Below are 15,828 nucleotides of genomic sequence, written 5' to 3' on the forward strand. Positions count from 1 at the left end.
AAGGTAATAGAGATAATCCGGGTTTTTTGTTGTTGTTGTTGTTGTTGTTTAATGAGGATAGTTGCAGCCAAGGCAGGGTTAAGAACTTACCAGCTGCACATCCAAATGTTCTCAGTTGTCCAGAGTTTGTTCCATCTGTGCAGATGGTTTTTTTTTTTTTTTGGTGTGTGTGTGTGTGTGTGTGTGTGTGTGTGTGTGTGTGTGTGTGTGTACTCTTGTGCCTGGCTAACTTCTAACACCTGTGGTCTTAGGGATTAAATTCAGGCCATCTCACCAGCCCACACATTAAGACCACTACACTTTCATCCCTACACCATTTAATAGAGCACTTTCAAATATTTTCCCTCTAGTCCTTTATTTTTTTAAAAGATTTTATTTATTATATATGCATGTATGCCTGCACACCAGAAGAGGGCACCAGATCTCTTTATACATGGTTTCTGGGAATTGAACTCAGGACCTTTGGAAGAGCATCCAGTGCGCTTAACCTCTGGAGCCATCTCTCTAGCACCCCCTCTACTCCTTCATAAGTAAATGGATGAACCCACAAACTACATTTTGGGGACTCATAGAGAAGATTGGGGTTCTAGAAAGGCATCTGTGTCCCATTCACCATGGGGTGTTCTACTTGCTGCATTCCCAGGTCGTCTACTGGAAAGAGGCTAATGGACTAACTCAGGGGATGACCAAGGCTCATCGAATTAACTTGTTATTTAACTTTCCCTGGTACATAGGGGGTAAAGGTCATTTTTGCTGTTTTCAGTTAAGAGTAAAAAATGGACTAACATGCTACTGTGAGACAATTATGAATGGTGCTAACAAAGTATGTGTAAATATATGTACACCTTTGTGTACATGTCATAGGCACCTATACACCACTTTGTAGCGTCATGTTTATATTTAAGAAAATGGCAAGATTCAGGCTATGGTTAAATCAAAATCTGAGGAAACCACATGCCCAAGTAGGTGGCACTTCATTTCTTTTTAAAGGTTTATTTATTATGCACACATGAATGCCAGAAGAGGTCACCAAATCTCATTATAGACGGTTGTGAGCCACACCATGTGGATGCTGGGAATTGAACTCTTAACCTCTTCACCATCTGTCCAGCTGGGCACTTCATTTTAATATCAATGATAAATCCCGCCTCATAGGTTGTCATGCCTCACCAGATCCAGATGACAGATGCTAAATAAAAGACTTCTAGGGATTTTTAGGTTTGTAAATTTGACCATATGCAAAAGATAAAGACCCACATTTGTTAGTAAAAGATTTTCCTCTCAAAATTTACGTGATATTAGACTAGGCTTTTACCTGACACTGAGTTATAGGCCAAGATTTTGACAAGAAAGGAAGAAATCTCAGTTCTTCATGAGACGTACAACACAGTCTTGGTGAAGACCGATTCTCCTTAGTATGCAAACTGGACGGAGATAATCTTGTGCTCTTCCAAAAACAACTAGTATATTTGTTTACATTTTCTCAATTCATGAGTTAACATGATAAGATTTGTTTATTTTAGCCTCCCCCCACCCCAGTTTCTCTGTGTATCTCTGGCTGTCCTGGAACACACTCTGTAGACTAGGCTAGCCTTGAATTCATAGATTTGCCTGCCTCTGCTTTCCAAGTGCTGGGATTAAAGGCAGGCACCACCAATGCCTGGTAATAATTTTTTAAATATTTGTGAATACAACTATATTTTTCATTGTTTAGCCAGTTTTGTTGCCTGCAAAATTACTCTGGAACAGGTAAAAACTGTCTAAATTGTTACTACAATTTCTTTCCTTTAGTCTGTACTTCATTCACTTCACTATCGACCTGGGAACCTAGCATTCCTCCTATTTCTCTGCAGTGTCTGCATTTTATTCAGCTATGAGAAGCCTCTCATGAACTGTCTAAAAAAGGACTAGAGCAATCCCTCCAGGCTTACAGGGTTTTAAGACCACAGAAAATTATCTAATCATAACACTTCTGGAAAAAGTAATCTGTGTTGTTAAACATACTTTGGAAATGAAACAACTCAATACTGCTCACTCCTACACTTCTCAGTAAAATTCCAAGTCCCTGTTTCATTGCAAACTCTCCACATAAAACATTTTACATGGCTTGGTAGACATGTAAAATAACTCATATATTTATCCAACTGCAGGTAGTATGTGTTATAGGTGCTAAGCCCTAATTCATACTGATAATCAAGAAACACACTATTGTTCTAAACTTGTTTAAAACATAATGAAGAATCTTGTTTTCCAGGACAGACTTCTAACACTTTCCTAGCCACAGGTGTACTTAAGAGGTGCCGTCTTTGAACAGAAACTTCATCAAAGAATTCCCAAATACTAAGATTCCTCATTAGAGATTTAATAATGACATTCACAAGTCAAACTTGAGCTGTTTAATTATAAAGTTTTACACATATATTCCTGTTAGTCATATTTTATTTGGTTATTCTAAATAGCCAAAATAATGTGCAACATACCACAAAAGTTAAAAATTTAACCAGTAGTTAAAAATCTTACAAAAACCTACATTCATGCAAAACCATACTTTCTTACTGCAATATATGCTATGGGGTTATAACTTCAATGGACCATAACTAATGATCTTTTGTTACACTTATACACTAGACAAGCCATAATAAAGAAAACAATGCTTAAAATATTTATTATAAAAGTGTGCTTTATTATAAGGAAATTTTAAATATAACCAACAATACTGAAAATAATGTAACTGGCGTTTAACAGCCTTGGTTGGAGTTCTTTATTCAACAGGCATTTGTTTGCTGTTCCATGAACCTTAACAGTCAGCTTATTCAATGCAACAAGAGAACTTGGAAAAGTGAATAAACAACACAAAATGAAGAACCAGGAATTTGGGTGGCTTTTTTCTTGTTTTTCTATTTTTGGAATTTTTCCTTGTTTAATACGTGGCTTTTGAAAACGTTACCTTCATGTAGAGAGAGCTCTTTTTCCTACAGACAGATTTTTAAAAAATAGTAGTATTTTAAAACACAACTAAAGCAATAGTTTAAATACTTTAACTTGTTTATGCATTATCCAATTAACATTCCAGCCATGTTTTCATGTACAAGTAGGACTATAAACATTCCCTTATAAGATCACAACAACCATAGATGAATTTCACATATATAGACACCTCTGTTTCTTGGAACGTGTTTCCCAAAATGAAATTACCCATTTAAAGGTGAATAACTGGTGAGAATTAATGTCTCTAGACATTTGGTCTTGGGGTCTGAAAGTCATGTAAAAGTATATTGCTTTGGTTGTATATAACAATTCATTGTATCTGGCATAAAAATAAGCATGTAAGCTATTTAAAAAAACCTAATAAAAATTTGTACTTTGTGTACTTTTAACTCTGAATTGACTTCCAAACTGAGGACAAGGCCTAATTATCATTAGTATAAACAGAAATTCCATTAATCATTATGTATGGCTTTGCTTATATATAGACTTATTTCCACCACGGTAGCAGAGTTTTTGAGGGTAGATTGGCTGATGATCAATGAGCTTGCTGGTTGGTGATTATCACAAGGGAAACAGGAAAGGGAAGGAGAGGAGAGGGACAGGAAGAGGAGAGGAGGGGAAAGAAACAAAACCATGGGTGCAGACATGTGCACAGGGCTGCAGTATCCAGACCACAACGAACAAAGCAGTATCCTGTGGGCATGTGGGTAGGAGTCCCAAACGATTTTTCCTAGGAAAGTTTTCCTTTTTCTAAATAATAAGATTCAGAACTTTTAGAGGACAAAGAAAATGTCAGATTAAGTTTAAATAGCTTTTAAAGAAATCTTTGTCACATTAGATGTCAAAATGCAATTTATAAAGAATACAGGGGTTGCAAAATAAAAAAGGAAGCACTCATACTATGTATTTGATGATGAGAAATGTAATTATGGGCTTGGCGGTGGTGGCATACGCCTTTAATCCCATCACTCAAGAGACAGAGACAGGTGGATCTATTAGTTTGAGTTTGAAGCCAGCCTGGTCTACAAGATGAGTTCCAGGACAGCCAGGGTTGCATGGAGAAACCTTGTCTTGAGGAGAAAAAAAAAAGAAAGAAAAACGCATTTATGATCTTTCATCTTAAAAGACTCTTTGCCCAATTATCATAATGACTAAGTTTTGAAGCCTCAAAAGCCACTCAATTACGTAGGCTACCCACTGACATTTGTCAAAGAAGTCAAAATGTACTTTATTGCAAAAATATAAAAATTTTTAAAATTGCATATGATGTTTCATGCCATTTTACCAATAGGCCAAGGCTAACAAAACTTATCAAGCCAGAAAAACTAGAAGATGAAATGACTGACATTTTACTGTATGATGAATGATAAAAAGAATGTGATGTCATGCTAGATTGCATGAGTCACGACCAACTTCTCTCTTAAGTGGGATAGTCACTAATTTGATATTTGAATAACTCAAACATAGACTGTCCTATGATTACATCTTTTAATTGTCTTCTTAAACATGTATGCTTTCAATATATTATATTTGAATAAAACGTTCAGTCAAATAATTTTATGGAATAGAAAGTCATTTTTATGAATATGTTGATTTTTCTTAAAATGAACTATCCATTAGAAAGTGATGTTAAAGCCTATTGACTATTAAATCACTACTGTTTACTGATACATTGTAAATGTTTTTTGTTTAAAAAAGGAAAAACCGGGAATCACAGAAAATGCTTGGCATCTACACAAACACATTCTCAGTGGACTAACCACTACTGCATAACTGTGTCACTATGCTTCTTCTGCTCCATACTTTGCTTCATGCAGTGGGCTCAACAATATCCATGTTTGTTCCAAACAGTGCAACTAATTGTTCTTCATAGGTGGCGATGTTCCTTTTCATAATCTCCATGCAAGGTCCCAAAAGCCTTTCAAATGCTTGCACATCCATGGCTAAGAGAAAAGAAAAAAATAAATTAAAAATGCCATTCCTTGCATGGCTCAGAAATTCCTAAGCCATTCCTTTCTACTAGGATGTTGCACTGTTCCTATATTAACAATGCAAGAGAATTTTAGGTAGATATAATAAAAATATGAGAAAAAAGGTTAATATGTTCTGCTTCACAAAGGAAGTAGGACCTTCTCTGTTTATCGTCTGGGATGCTTTGACAGCTGATGAACCTGTGGCAAAGCTGCTGGGAGGTGCCTGGTCCATGCTGAGGAAATGAGGGTCTAACATGGCTCAGTCTCAGAGCTCTCAAAAGTAAACAGAACTCCCGAAAAGTGCTACAAGAGTGTTTCTTCCCTTCTTTTCGGAGTGCATGATATCATGCTGTGAAGATTTTTACACATTTATACCTTTGTCTACACAATTCAAACTGGTGACTAACATAATGCTTTTCTTCTGCATCTATCAATATATTCATCACTTTGCTTGTCCGCCTCATGCATTTTCTTTTTATTTTGTGGTTTTGGTTTTGAGACAGCCTGGTTAAATAGTTCACACTGACCTTGAACAAACTGGCCTTGAATTTATGATCCTCCCACTTTTGGTACTGGAATTACACACAGTAGGCCTGGCTGTTTCATGCATTTTAAACTTGAGTTTATAATATATGGCTTAACATATCAAATTCTCTCTCTCAAATTTGCATAGGTTAAAAAGGTAGGTTTTATAAGGTTTTTATGGGACATTCTTGCATGGTATAGAAGGCACAATAGCAAAAAAAAAATTGACTATAGGCAAATGAACTAAATCTCAAAACAAGTAGCCAATAAATACATAAAAAATAGCCATCTGATAAATTCAGGTCACTACTACATTGAGATTTCCATCTCACCAAAGTCAAAGCAGCAATCACCAAGAAACAACAAAGGTCAGTAAGGTCTCTTGAAGAATGGAAGCCTTGTCCACCAGTGATGAGATTATAGATTAGTGCAGCTGCTAGGAAATCAATACATACTTTCCCCATTAAAGACTAGACCTACAATTTTATCCAGCCTCTACCCTCCCAGGCAATGTCTGGAGGAGTCAAAGTCAGCACATCAGAGAGAGATTCACCTGCCCGTGTATATTGCAGCACTATTCACAATAGCCAAGTTATGGAATCAGCCTAAGTATCAACCAAAAAATGGAAAAATAAAGTGCATACACACAATTCAGTGTTACTCAGCCACAAAGAAAAATAAATTGTAACATTTGCAGAAGAATGAACAAAACTTGGAAGTATCATGCTAAGTGAAGCAGACACCGTACATTTTTCTACAGGCGAAGGGGGAAATCTAAATAAAAACTCTGAAAGTGGGAGGGGCTCTTTGAAAAGAGCGGGAGACCATCAGGGTGAGTATGGCGAGTGTTCAAAGCACATGCTCCTAACGTAAGTGTTGTAACTTTATATAAGTAATGCACTAATTAAAGAGAAATCGTTTAAAAAGACTGTAAAGAGTCACCTCTGCATATCTATATACACATACAGATTGGACCCAAAGCTCATAAAACATTTACCAGTAAGTGATTAGATAATTTATCGTGTATGCATTTGCCTAATAGAATGTCAAAATTTGATGTATTAACAAAATTCCATAGTGGAAAATTCTTTAAAAACAGAAAACTCATGCAAATCAAACAAGAAGGAATTACAATAGTGGAAGCCATGGGGAGATGGTGATGACATGGGTGTGTCTTGGCTTTTCCTATATTTTTGTATACTTCCTGTATTTCTGCCACTTCCTTTAATGTAATTATTACAGAATGAGCAGCTTCTCACACGCCACCTTTGTCTTACAGTCAACAGCTTTGAGGAGAATCTGTCAGGCGTGTCTTCCCGTTCATCACAGTAACAGTTCACTAATATTGTACTTCCTGAAAACCTTTTACAAAGTGAGTCAGTCTGTAAGGAATATCCTGAGGAACCTTGTAAATCTTAAAAATCATGGAAACTAACCTATTGTTTTGTATTGTGAGGTACACGGGGAGAATAATTATGGTTGAATCGGTTTTTAAAAGTCATTTATGTTAGGGGCTGGAGAGATAGCTCAGAGGTTAAGAGCACTGGTTGCTCTTCCAGAGGTCCTGAGTTCAATTCCCAGCAACCACATGGTGGCTCACAACCATCTATAATGAGATCTGGTGCCCTCTTCTGGCCTGCAGGCATGAAGGCAGGAAGAACATTGTATACATAATAAATAAATAAATCTTTAAAAAAAAAGTCATTTATGTTACTAATTTCTGAACGATCTTTTTCATTACCTAAGTGAGTGATTTCTCAGACACAAAATCTCTGTAGATGCCAACTGAAAGTGGCATTTCTGTCATTCTCCCCAGGTAGACCAAAGCCATAACAAGCTGAGTAACAACAATTGATTATGCTCTGACAGCTCCTATAGACCTGAGCCCCATCCCGGGGTGGGGGTGGGGGGGGGGGGTGGGGGGTGGATATGACTGAATTTTTCATGGTCATCCCAACTTCCCAGCAGAGTTTAATAAAGAACTTAACAACAACAACAACAACAACAACAACAAAAACCGCACCATTTTAGCCTTCTCTTTTGAGGAACACAAAGTATGGCATTTTCTTGACAAATTAAATGTAAAACTTTTAACTGGGAGTTCTTATTTCAATAATTAAAGTAAGTTCAAACCTTAATCATATTTCGTGAGGACTTCAGTACTTGTGAACCCAATAAAATGTCCCATGGGATCTGAGTGCCTGGACTGCAGACATAACCAGGCCTACCACCGTGACCCCTACCTAAACACTTCACAGTCCCAATGGCATGTGCAGACGCTGCTCTTGGTTTGTTAGTGACCAGGGCAAGCTCTCCAAAGTACTGTCCCCGAAAACACCGAGCGATTTCCACAGCACCATTCTCTTCCACTTCTGATTTACCCTGAGAAGGCAGTGAGATGAGTTACATTTAAATCTAACATCATTGAAACATCCTTGCTAATTGAGGAATTTAGGACTGATAAATGTTTACCTTTCTTTTCATAGTAATTTTCACTTCTCCAGATTCTACAATGAAAAAAGAATCTGCCAAATCTCCCTATTAAAAGAAAAAAAAAAACATAGTGAAAATGAAAATTCCATAGCTACCCTGAAATCATGCCCTTGAAGCGAACTTATAAGTTCCAGTTTGTAAGTGAAGTCATACTGAAGAGGCTATTTCATCTTCCACATTCCGAGGTTACAACTGATAATTATGTGGTAACATTTTTATTTTCAAAAACATTTGAAATACACATTCTCTACCAGAAAATAACCTGGGCTAGGAATCTTCCCCGAATGTTGTGCTGAGCCATATACATAAGAAGGTCAGCATGGCTGTGTAATCCAGCAGCACCCCCCAACAGGGTACGTCTGCATTCTGTGCGCCTTGGAAAGTAGCAGCATGCTCCCTGTGTCCACCAAAGTAACCCGCATTAGCACAGTGACTTGCCAGGAGTACCTGGAAGCATTCAGAAGCAAAGGATGCTGCTGGCTCTGGGGTTTCCACAGCCAGTGTACTTCCAGGCTCTGAAAAGACTGCTGGGGCTGGAAAGTCGGGTGCCATGTCTAACTAGAAACTTCTAATGCTCCTCCTCAAACATGCTAGGGAAGATTTTTGTTCAGTCTAAGGTCCTTCTGGTGAATCCAGAGAAACACAAACATTTGAAAACCTCTTGGGTACAATTAAAACACTTAGAATGAGATGGTATCACAACCAATCTACTCAAATGCCTGACTTTATCTCTAGGACCTCAAACAACACCAAAGATTATATCACAAAAATAAATAAATGTTAGGCTTAGATTTCTAAAATACAGGATAGGTATATATTTATAAGTGCTCAAAACAGTATGCAATGGTATTTTAAATAAAATTTAGCTATTTATTTGCTAGGGAATGGATGCAAAATATAGCTAATTATTTACTTATTGCTAGGGAATGAACCCAGAGCCCCACACATACAAACAACACAGTCTACTCTTAAGCTGTACCTCTAGGTCCCTTCTTTCATGTTCATGTCAAGTTTTTATAAGATCTTCACACTAAAATCTTGAGTTCTATGACTCCTGGTAGGTGTACCAGCTGTTGGGCGAATGTGATACAAATATCTGTAAAACTCCAGTGAAATCCGAGTCCAGCCTGTGGGCTGTGCCGATGTCAATTTTCTAATTTTGATTCAGTGCAATAGTGGCACAAGATGGGCTCAGAGAAACTGGTCGGAGAGTCTGTGCAAACTCCCAGTACTTTTTGTGATATGTTTTTCAAAACATGATGTTACAAAGAAGCACTTAAGAGACTAGGGCTGTAGTTCAGTGGTGTATGATGAGATGCTTGGTTCAGCCAACAATAAACCCCCAAACCAATTTAAGCATTTGAAAAGTATGTCAGACTTTGCCATTTCCCATTTCCCATTCTAATCTGATTACACTGTGTGTGCATGGGGGGGGCGGCGCGGGGGGACAGAAAGAGAGTTATTGGCCTTCTAAACATTGGTCTTTTCTTCAAGCAGGCTTTGAATCTTATTTCACAGGTAATACAGTAGACCGCTGTGATAAAATAAATAGAATATTAGAAATTTCCTCAAGCGGTGTGCATGTTTCACTGTCTATGAACCTGCTTTCTAGGTGCCCTCTAGCTGACTGAGGCACTGGGATGTTGGAAAAGCATGAGGGTTAGAGGAGATTTTACTTGGATCTGGTGCAAGTGAGCTCTTCTCAGTGAATGTTATCTAGAAGTGGCCTCAGGAGGTCTTAAGAACCCATCATGCAAAATTCTTTTTCATCTCCCAATGGATCTGGGTTCTTACTAATTTCATGACATCCACCTCTTTCCCCTTTTATATATGGCCTCTTATTCCTACTATACCTGTGAATTTCATGTTACAAATTGTAAAACTACTCAGAAAGTCAGGTAATGGTTTAATGCATATTCATTAGGGGTAAATCATATAAAGAAAAATATCCAAATTACTTACAGGCTGTAAAAGCATTTTTAGTAAGTTGTTTGGTAGAAATAATACTCATTTAATCCAACATTGCATACTAATTATTAAAACAAAGTTTAACAAGCTTTCTAAGACATTCTTGAATGTCACCCTAAACTGACTAACATGGTATCATACCTGAGCAATGATCTGCTCTCCGTCATTGTAAACTTTGGTGCCAATCACATCTACCACCTTCAGGCGTTCAGAAACCTACAAAGAAAATATAGTATTAGAAAGAAACAGACCATAATGGCTGTTCTGGGTTGTCAACTTGACTATATCTGGAATTAACTAAAACCCAATGGCTGAGTACACCTGTGAGGGTTTTTTTTTTTTCCTTAATTAAATCACCTGAAGTGGAAAGAGCCACCTTTAATCTGGGTCACACCTGCTACTACAGCCTATTCAGAGGTCAGCAGAGGAGGGCAGCTACCCCTCCCTTTGCCCGCTTGCTCTGGATTTCCCAGGAAGTCCGTTCCTTCCCTGGCATTACAGCCTAATTCTTCCGGACTCTGTTTGAAGTCCAGATGAGACATCCAGCCTCCTGGATTGAACAATTACTGGATTCTTAGATTCTTCATTAGTAGACAGCCATTGTTGGACTAGTGGTACCACAGCCTGTAAGCCATTCTAGTAAATCCCCATATACATATCTATGTGATATATATTACATACTCACCATATATATATATATATATATATATATATATATATATATAAATTATAAATTCTCTTTTCCTCTGGAGAACCCTGAGTAATACACAGACCAATTAGGTAATCGTATACCTATTTTACACATTTAGAAGGGGTAACCTATACTGCTAAATAAACGGACCATTGTTTGCTTGTGTGGTTGTTACATTCTGAAATAGAAAAATTTGTATTTCTAGTTTTTCATAAAATACCAGAAGACTCAGAAACTCCCAGCCCAAATTTCCATATGGTGGCAATAAAGCTGTGGTGGGATGGCAGCTGTTCCCTTTGAGGGAGCACATGTTCTCCAATTTGCCAGAGTCCCTTCCTGTGTTGCTTTTTGTCACATGCCTCAATCTGACTGGGTTGCCTCCCTGATATGTTCTATTTGAGGGCAGGAACTGCTGGAGAAAAATCAACTGCCTGTGCACTCCACAATGTGGTCAAGGTTCTCCCAGGCATAACCCAGCAACCCTAGAAAGATTACTATGCTGATATCTATTTCTCTATAATCTCTTTCAAGAGAGTTCAAATTTGAGGCTTTATAAAATGTCTAGAAAAAAAACAACACTTAGCAATTAACTTATGGCAAAGCTGAATCCTTAACGTAACATTTCTTTCATAGGTGTCTGCCCTGACAGGTAAGAAACAATGGGTCTCATTGAGAAGACACTGCTAATTCATGGGGCAGACATGGAGATGGTGCAGGAGGCTGTTCTAGGCAGACAGCTGTTTGTGCAACAGCAAGAAGCTAGTGTCTGTGGCAGGATGTCTGTGGAACAGCTAGAAATGTGGTCAGAGAGGTACAGACTGGGGGCAGGGTACTGGGCAGGTCCTCAGCAGCCTTCAAAGTTATCGTGTCCTGGAAGGGTTCAGAACAGAAGGCTGGGATGGTCCAGGACTCACAGGATACTGTAGGTGGTGATGTAAGCCATACAAGAGGCAATGATGACACAGACGGAAGGTGATGGATGCGGGTGAGAGTAATGGAAAATGCCCGGAGGCTGCAGATATTCTGAAGACAGGGTAGAGAAGCCGGTCACCACATTGACCACTGGTATGGAGAAAGCTGAGTGGGTGCTAACAGGATCCTAAGTTTCTGCCCTGAGACGACAGAATGACAAAGACAGTGCCTTCTAAGACACTTCTAGGAAGAGTGTCGTGATTTCAATGAGAATGACACCCAAGGTCCCAGTTGGTGGCACTGTTTAGGTAGGAGTAGGAAATGTGACCTTTCTAGAGAGTCACTGGGGGCAGGCTTTGAGCTTTCAGAAAACTAGGCTATTCTCCGTGTTCATTCTGTCTCGTATTTGTGGATCAAAATGTAAGTTGTTCTCAGCTATTCTGCTGCCATGCCTTGCTCCGCATCATGGACTCTGACACTGAAGGCCCAACTTATTAAATGCTTTCTTTTATAAATTGCCTGGTCAGGATGTCTTATCACAATGACAGAAAAGTAACTAAGATAAAGAGCAAAGAGGAGGATTTGGGGCATTTGGTCCAGGTTAAGATGTGCACATGGTATCTGACAGAAGATGTTAAATAAGTAGTTGACAGTGATGACAATTTTAGGAGTTATTGGTGTGGAGATAGTACTTATGGACCTGAGATTTGAAATATGTGCGATTCATATTTCAAATGCTCATATACCAAGTAAGTGTGTATATGTTGAGAAGAAACCAAGGCTGAGGAATGCAAACTTCAAAAGTAGAGACAAATGGGAACAAGCAGTAAAGATGAACGGGGGTGGGGATGGGGTATTGAGGACCTTCTGTGTTTAGGTTGTTCCTCCATGGAAAGGCATAACCAGTAGTTCTTCATGACCTTTCGATTTCTTAAGTCTGCTATCAAATAAATGGCACCTATACATTTGCTATAGAGTTGAGATAAGAGCCTAATTTTCAAATAACAAGAATAAAAGGTGCCTATAGGTAGTAAAAGAAATAGCAATAAAACCTAATGTCACTATCTGTTCTTTTCATAAAAAATATGAATAGACTTTAAAATTACTATTGGCATTGCTGTTATTATAATGGGGAGTACTATAGTGCATACTGTGTGTGGAGATGTGGGAACTGGGGTTCCCTGCATGCTGGCTGTCTTGTCAGCCGGGTCACTTTAGCAGGCTGCCAAAAAAAGCAGCCACCGTGCAGCACAGTAAAATCACAGCTCACCTCCAGGGACTTGAGGAATGGCAGTGACTCAATAAAGCTTTCATACATCTTCCTCTTTTTGGCATTGTTTTTTACAATTATTCTCCTGAAGGTTACCCTGTCCTGAAGAGAAAGTAGCAAATACAAAGGCAGTTAAAATCTGAACAAATAGTTTCATTTACTTCAAGGAATACACAGTAGTTGAAGACGTCACAGTAAAAGATTATACTATGATTATACTATCACCTAATTTCTTATTTTTATTTCTTTGGGCACAAAATTTACCATATAATTTATTTTCTTTATTTTCTTAGAAAAAGAAGCATTCGGTCAGGTGGTGGTAGCACAACTCTTTAATCCCAGCATTGAGAAGGCAGAGGCAGGTGGATCTGTGAGTTCAAGGCCAGTGTGGTTGACAGAGAGAGTTCCAGGACAGCCAGGAATACACAGGGAAACCCTGTCTCAAAAAATAAAAAAGAAGAAGAAGAAGAAAGAAAGAAAAGGAAAGAAAAGAAAGAAAAAGAGAGAGGGAGGAAGGGAGGAAGAATGGGGTGGGAAGGAGGGAGAGGGGGAGAAGGAAAGGAAAGAAGGAAGGAAGGAAGGAAGGAAGGAAGGAAGGAAGGAAGGGGCATTCATTTGATCAGGAGTTCTGAACCTGTGGGTAGTGACCCCTTTGGGGGTTGAATGACCCTTTCACATGTGTCACATATCAGATATTTGCATATCAGATATTTACATTGTGATTCATAACAGTAGAAAATTAGTTATGAAGTAGCTACAAAATAATTTTATCATTGGGGTTCACCACAACACGAGGAACTGTATTTAAGGGTTGCAGCGCTAGGAAGGTGAGACCCATTGCTGTATTACAGGGTCACAGTGTTAGGGCAGTTGAGAGTCACTGCTTTAGACATAGAGATTTTGACCAGCACATTGGGCTCTATGCCCACATGGAGGCACTGTCACGCTATAAAAAAATTACGCCAATACCATTCCCTTACTGTAGATGGCAGGGTTGCAAAATCAATTAAGTAGACTTGAGTTTTATAAAAAGTAAAGCAGGACAGTCTTGGAGTACATTCTTTAAGTCAGTCACAGAAACAATTTAATGTGATATTCCTGAACTATACATACTCTGAAGTAAAACAAAAGAAACACTAGTTGAAAAGAAGTCATCCATAAAGAATTGATAATGTAAGCATTCTTTTTTTTGTGTGTGTGTGTGATTTTTATTTGGGTCAAGTTCTTAGTACACAGCAATAATTATTCCAAATACAATTTAAAAATGAAGTGAATGTCCCTCACTCATCTGGAGGTGCTCACTGGCTCACATAAGGAATGTTACTGGCAAAACTTGCCCACTCAAATTGCCTGAATGATTTTTTTTTGTTGTTTGTTTGTTTGTTAGTTTTACTCAGTATCACCAACTCTCTGGGAGCTATAAAGTGTAATTGGCAAGATCATAAGTTGTTTACATTCTTTGTAAACCATTTTGTTAAGAAAAAAGGGTAATGTAAGCATTCTTAAAATACAGAATTATGCTGGGTGATCGTGCACACCTTTAATTGCAGCAGTCAGGAGGCAGAGGCAGGTGATCTCTGAGTTTGAGGCCAACCTGGTCTACAGAGTGAGTTCCAAGACAGCCAGGGCTACACAGGGAAACTCTGTCTTGAAACACCACAAAAACAACAACAACAAAATATACTTATTAGGTTATTTTCATACCCACAAATTACCAGAATCTCCTTTTTGAAAATGAAGGTACAGAGAAATTATATTCTTGACTGGGTCTTAGCCCAGACTTCATCATGTTTACAGTCTAAATTCTTTAATGTTTATATGATCTCCAAAAGGCAGAACTTAATTTAGGGATGACAGAAATGTTTACACATAGCAGCTCAAAAAGCTATTTTTCCTCCCAAATTTTATGTTGCAAAAATTCTCATAAAATATTTTTATTCTTAAGTAAATAGTCCCATAATCACTGACCCTAGACACCAAAAGCTCTTATGGTTCTTAGCCTCCAAAACAGTGGGATGTGAGGGCTTGTACATGTGGGGGGCTTGTGGTGGTTTGTGGTAACAGCCAGAGAGAATGAGACACTGAGAAGTTAAACATCCTGTTTCCCATTACTGCTATGATGGCAGCTGTATTCTGGATTTGCACTTCCAATGTTTTAAAAAGTGAGTACCTGGGCCAGCAAGATGGCTCACCAGTTAAAGACACCAGCTGCCAAGCCTAATGACCTGAGTTCAGTTAGCAGGACCCAAGTGACCCCAAATACACACAAAATAAAAAGTAAATGTATGCTGTGCTGGATGGTGGTGCCACACTGTCCCAGCACTCAGGAGGCAGAGGCAGGCAGATCTCTCTGAGTTTGAAACCAGCTTGATCTACAGAGCAAGTTCCAGGACAGCGAGGGCTACACAGAAAAACTGTCTCAAAAAAAAAAAAATCAAAAAACAAAACAAAAGAGAAAGTACATGTGATAAAATTCTATTTTATGAGTTAATTCACAAAAACATTAAGCTCTTTTGAAGCTTGGCTCTACATCAGAATTTGCTGAGGTAATTTTTGAAACCAAAAACTTTGAGTGACTCAAAATCTCTACATCTGGCTAAATAATTTACATCTATAAAAGTGTACCATGTGACTGTCATACATAGTCGGGTTTGGGAAGTAGGTACATTTTATGGACAGACTTTTTTGTTTTCACTAAAACAGAGAAGGTCTGAAATAGTTTACCCATTTAGAAATAAATCATGAATTCTATCTCTCAGGAAGAACTATTAATGACCTCCTACCATTTCACACCCACTGTGACCTGATAAACCCAGGAAATCCAGTTTCAAATTCATCCATTCCCGTTGCTTTAGTCTCCAGCCAGTCTCCAGGCTGACAGCAGCAGAGGGCTGTGCAGAGTGAGGCCCCTCTGCAGTGTGCTTCTCTTTACACCTCACTAACAACCATGGGGCTGCAGGCTGTGCATCTTAAAAATCTCCTTTCTGGCTAACTTTCCCCAGAAGGGA

At 38.4% G+C, this 15,828-nt stretch overlaps 1 protein-coding gene across 2 annotated transcripts in view; it reads right to left on the reverse strand.

The window, feature by feature from the left end:
- Positions 1-2,660: 2,660 nt before the first annotated feature.
- The window catches only part of Prkar2b (protein kinase cAMP-dependent type II regulatory subunit beta), a 92,634-nt gene continuing 79,466 nt past the window's right edge, over positions 2,661-15,828 (reverse strand). For both annotated transcript variants that reach the window (XM_035445083.1, XM_027417001.2), the window contains 5 exons: positions 12,821-12,922; positions 10,089-10,163; positions 7,959-8,024; positions 7,730-7,868; positions 2,661-4,931 (listed from right to left, as the gene is read on the reverse strand). In XM_035445083.1, coding sequence (XP_035300974.1) covers positions 4,798-4,931; positions 7,730-7,868; positions 7,959-8,024; positions 10,089-10,163; positions 12,821-12,922 — 516 coding nt within the window. In that variant the 3' untranslated portion in view covers positions 2,661-4,797. The remainder of the gene's footprint in view (positions 4,932-7,729; positions 7,869-7,958; positions 8,025-10,088; positions 10,164-12,820; positions 12,923-15,828) is intronic.

This window comes from Cricetulus griseus, chromosome 5 (genome assembly GCF_003668045.3).
Source record: "Cricetulus griseus strain 17A/GY chromosome 5, alternate assembly CriGri-PICRH-1.0, whole genome shotgun sequence".
NCBI lineage: Eukaryota > Metazoa > Chordata > Mammalia > Rodentia > Cricetidae > Cricetulus > Cricetulus griseus.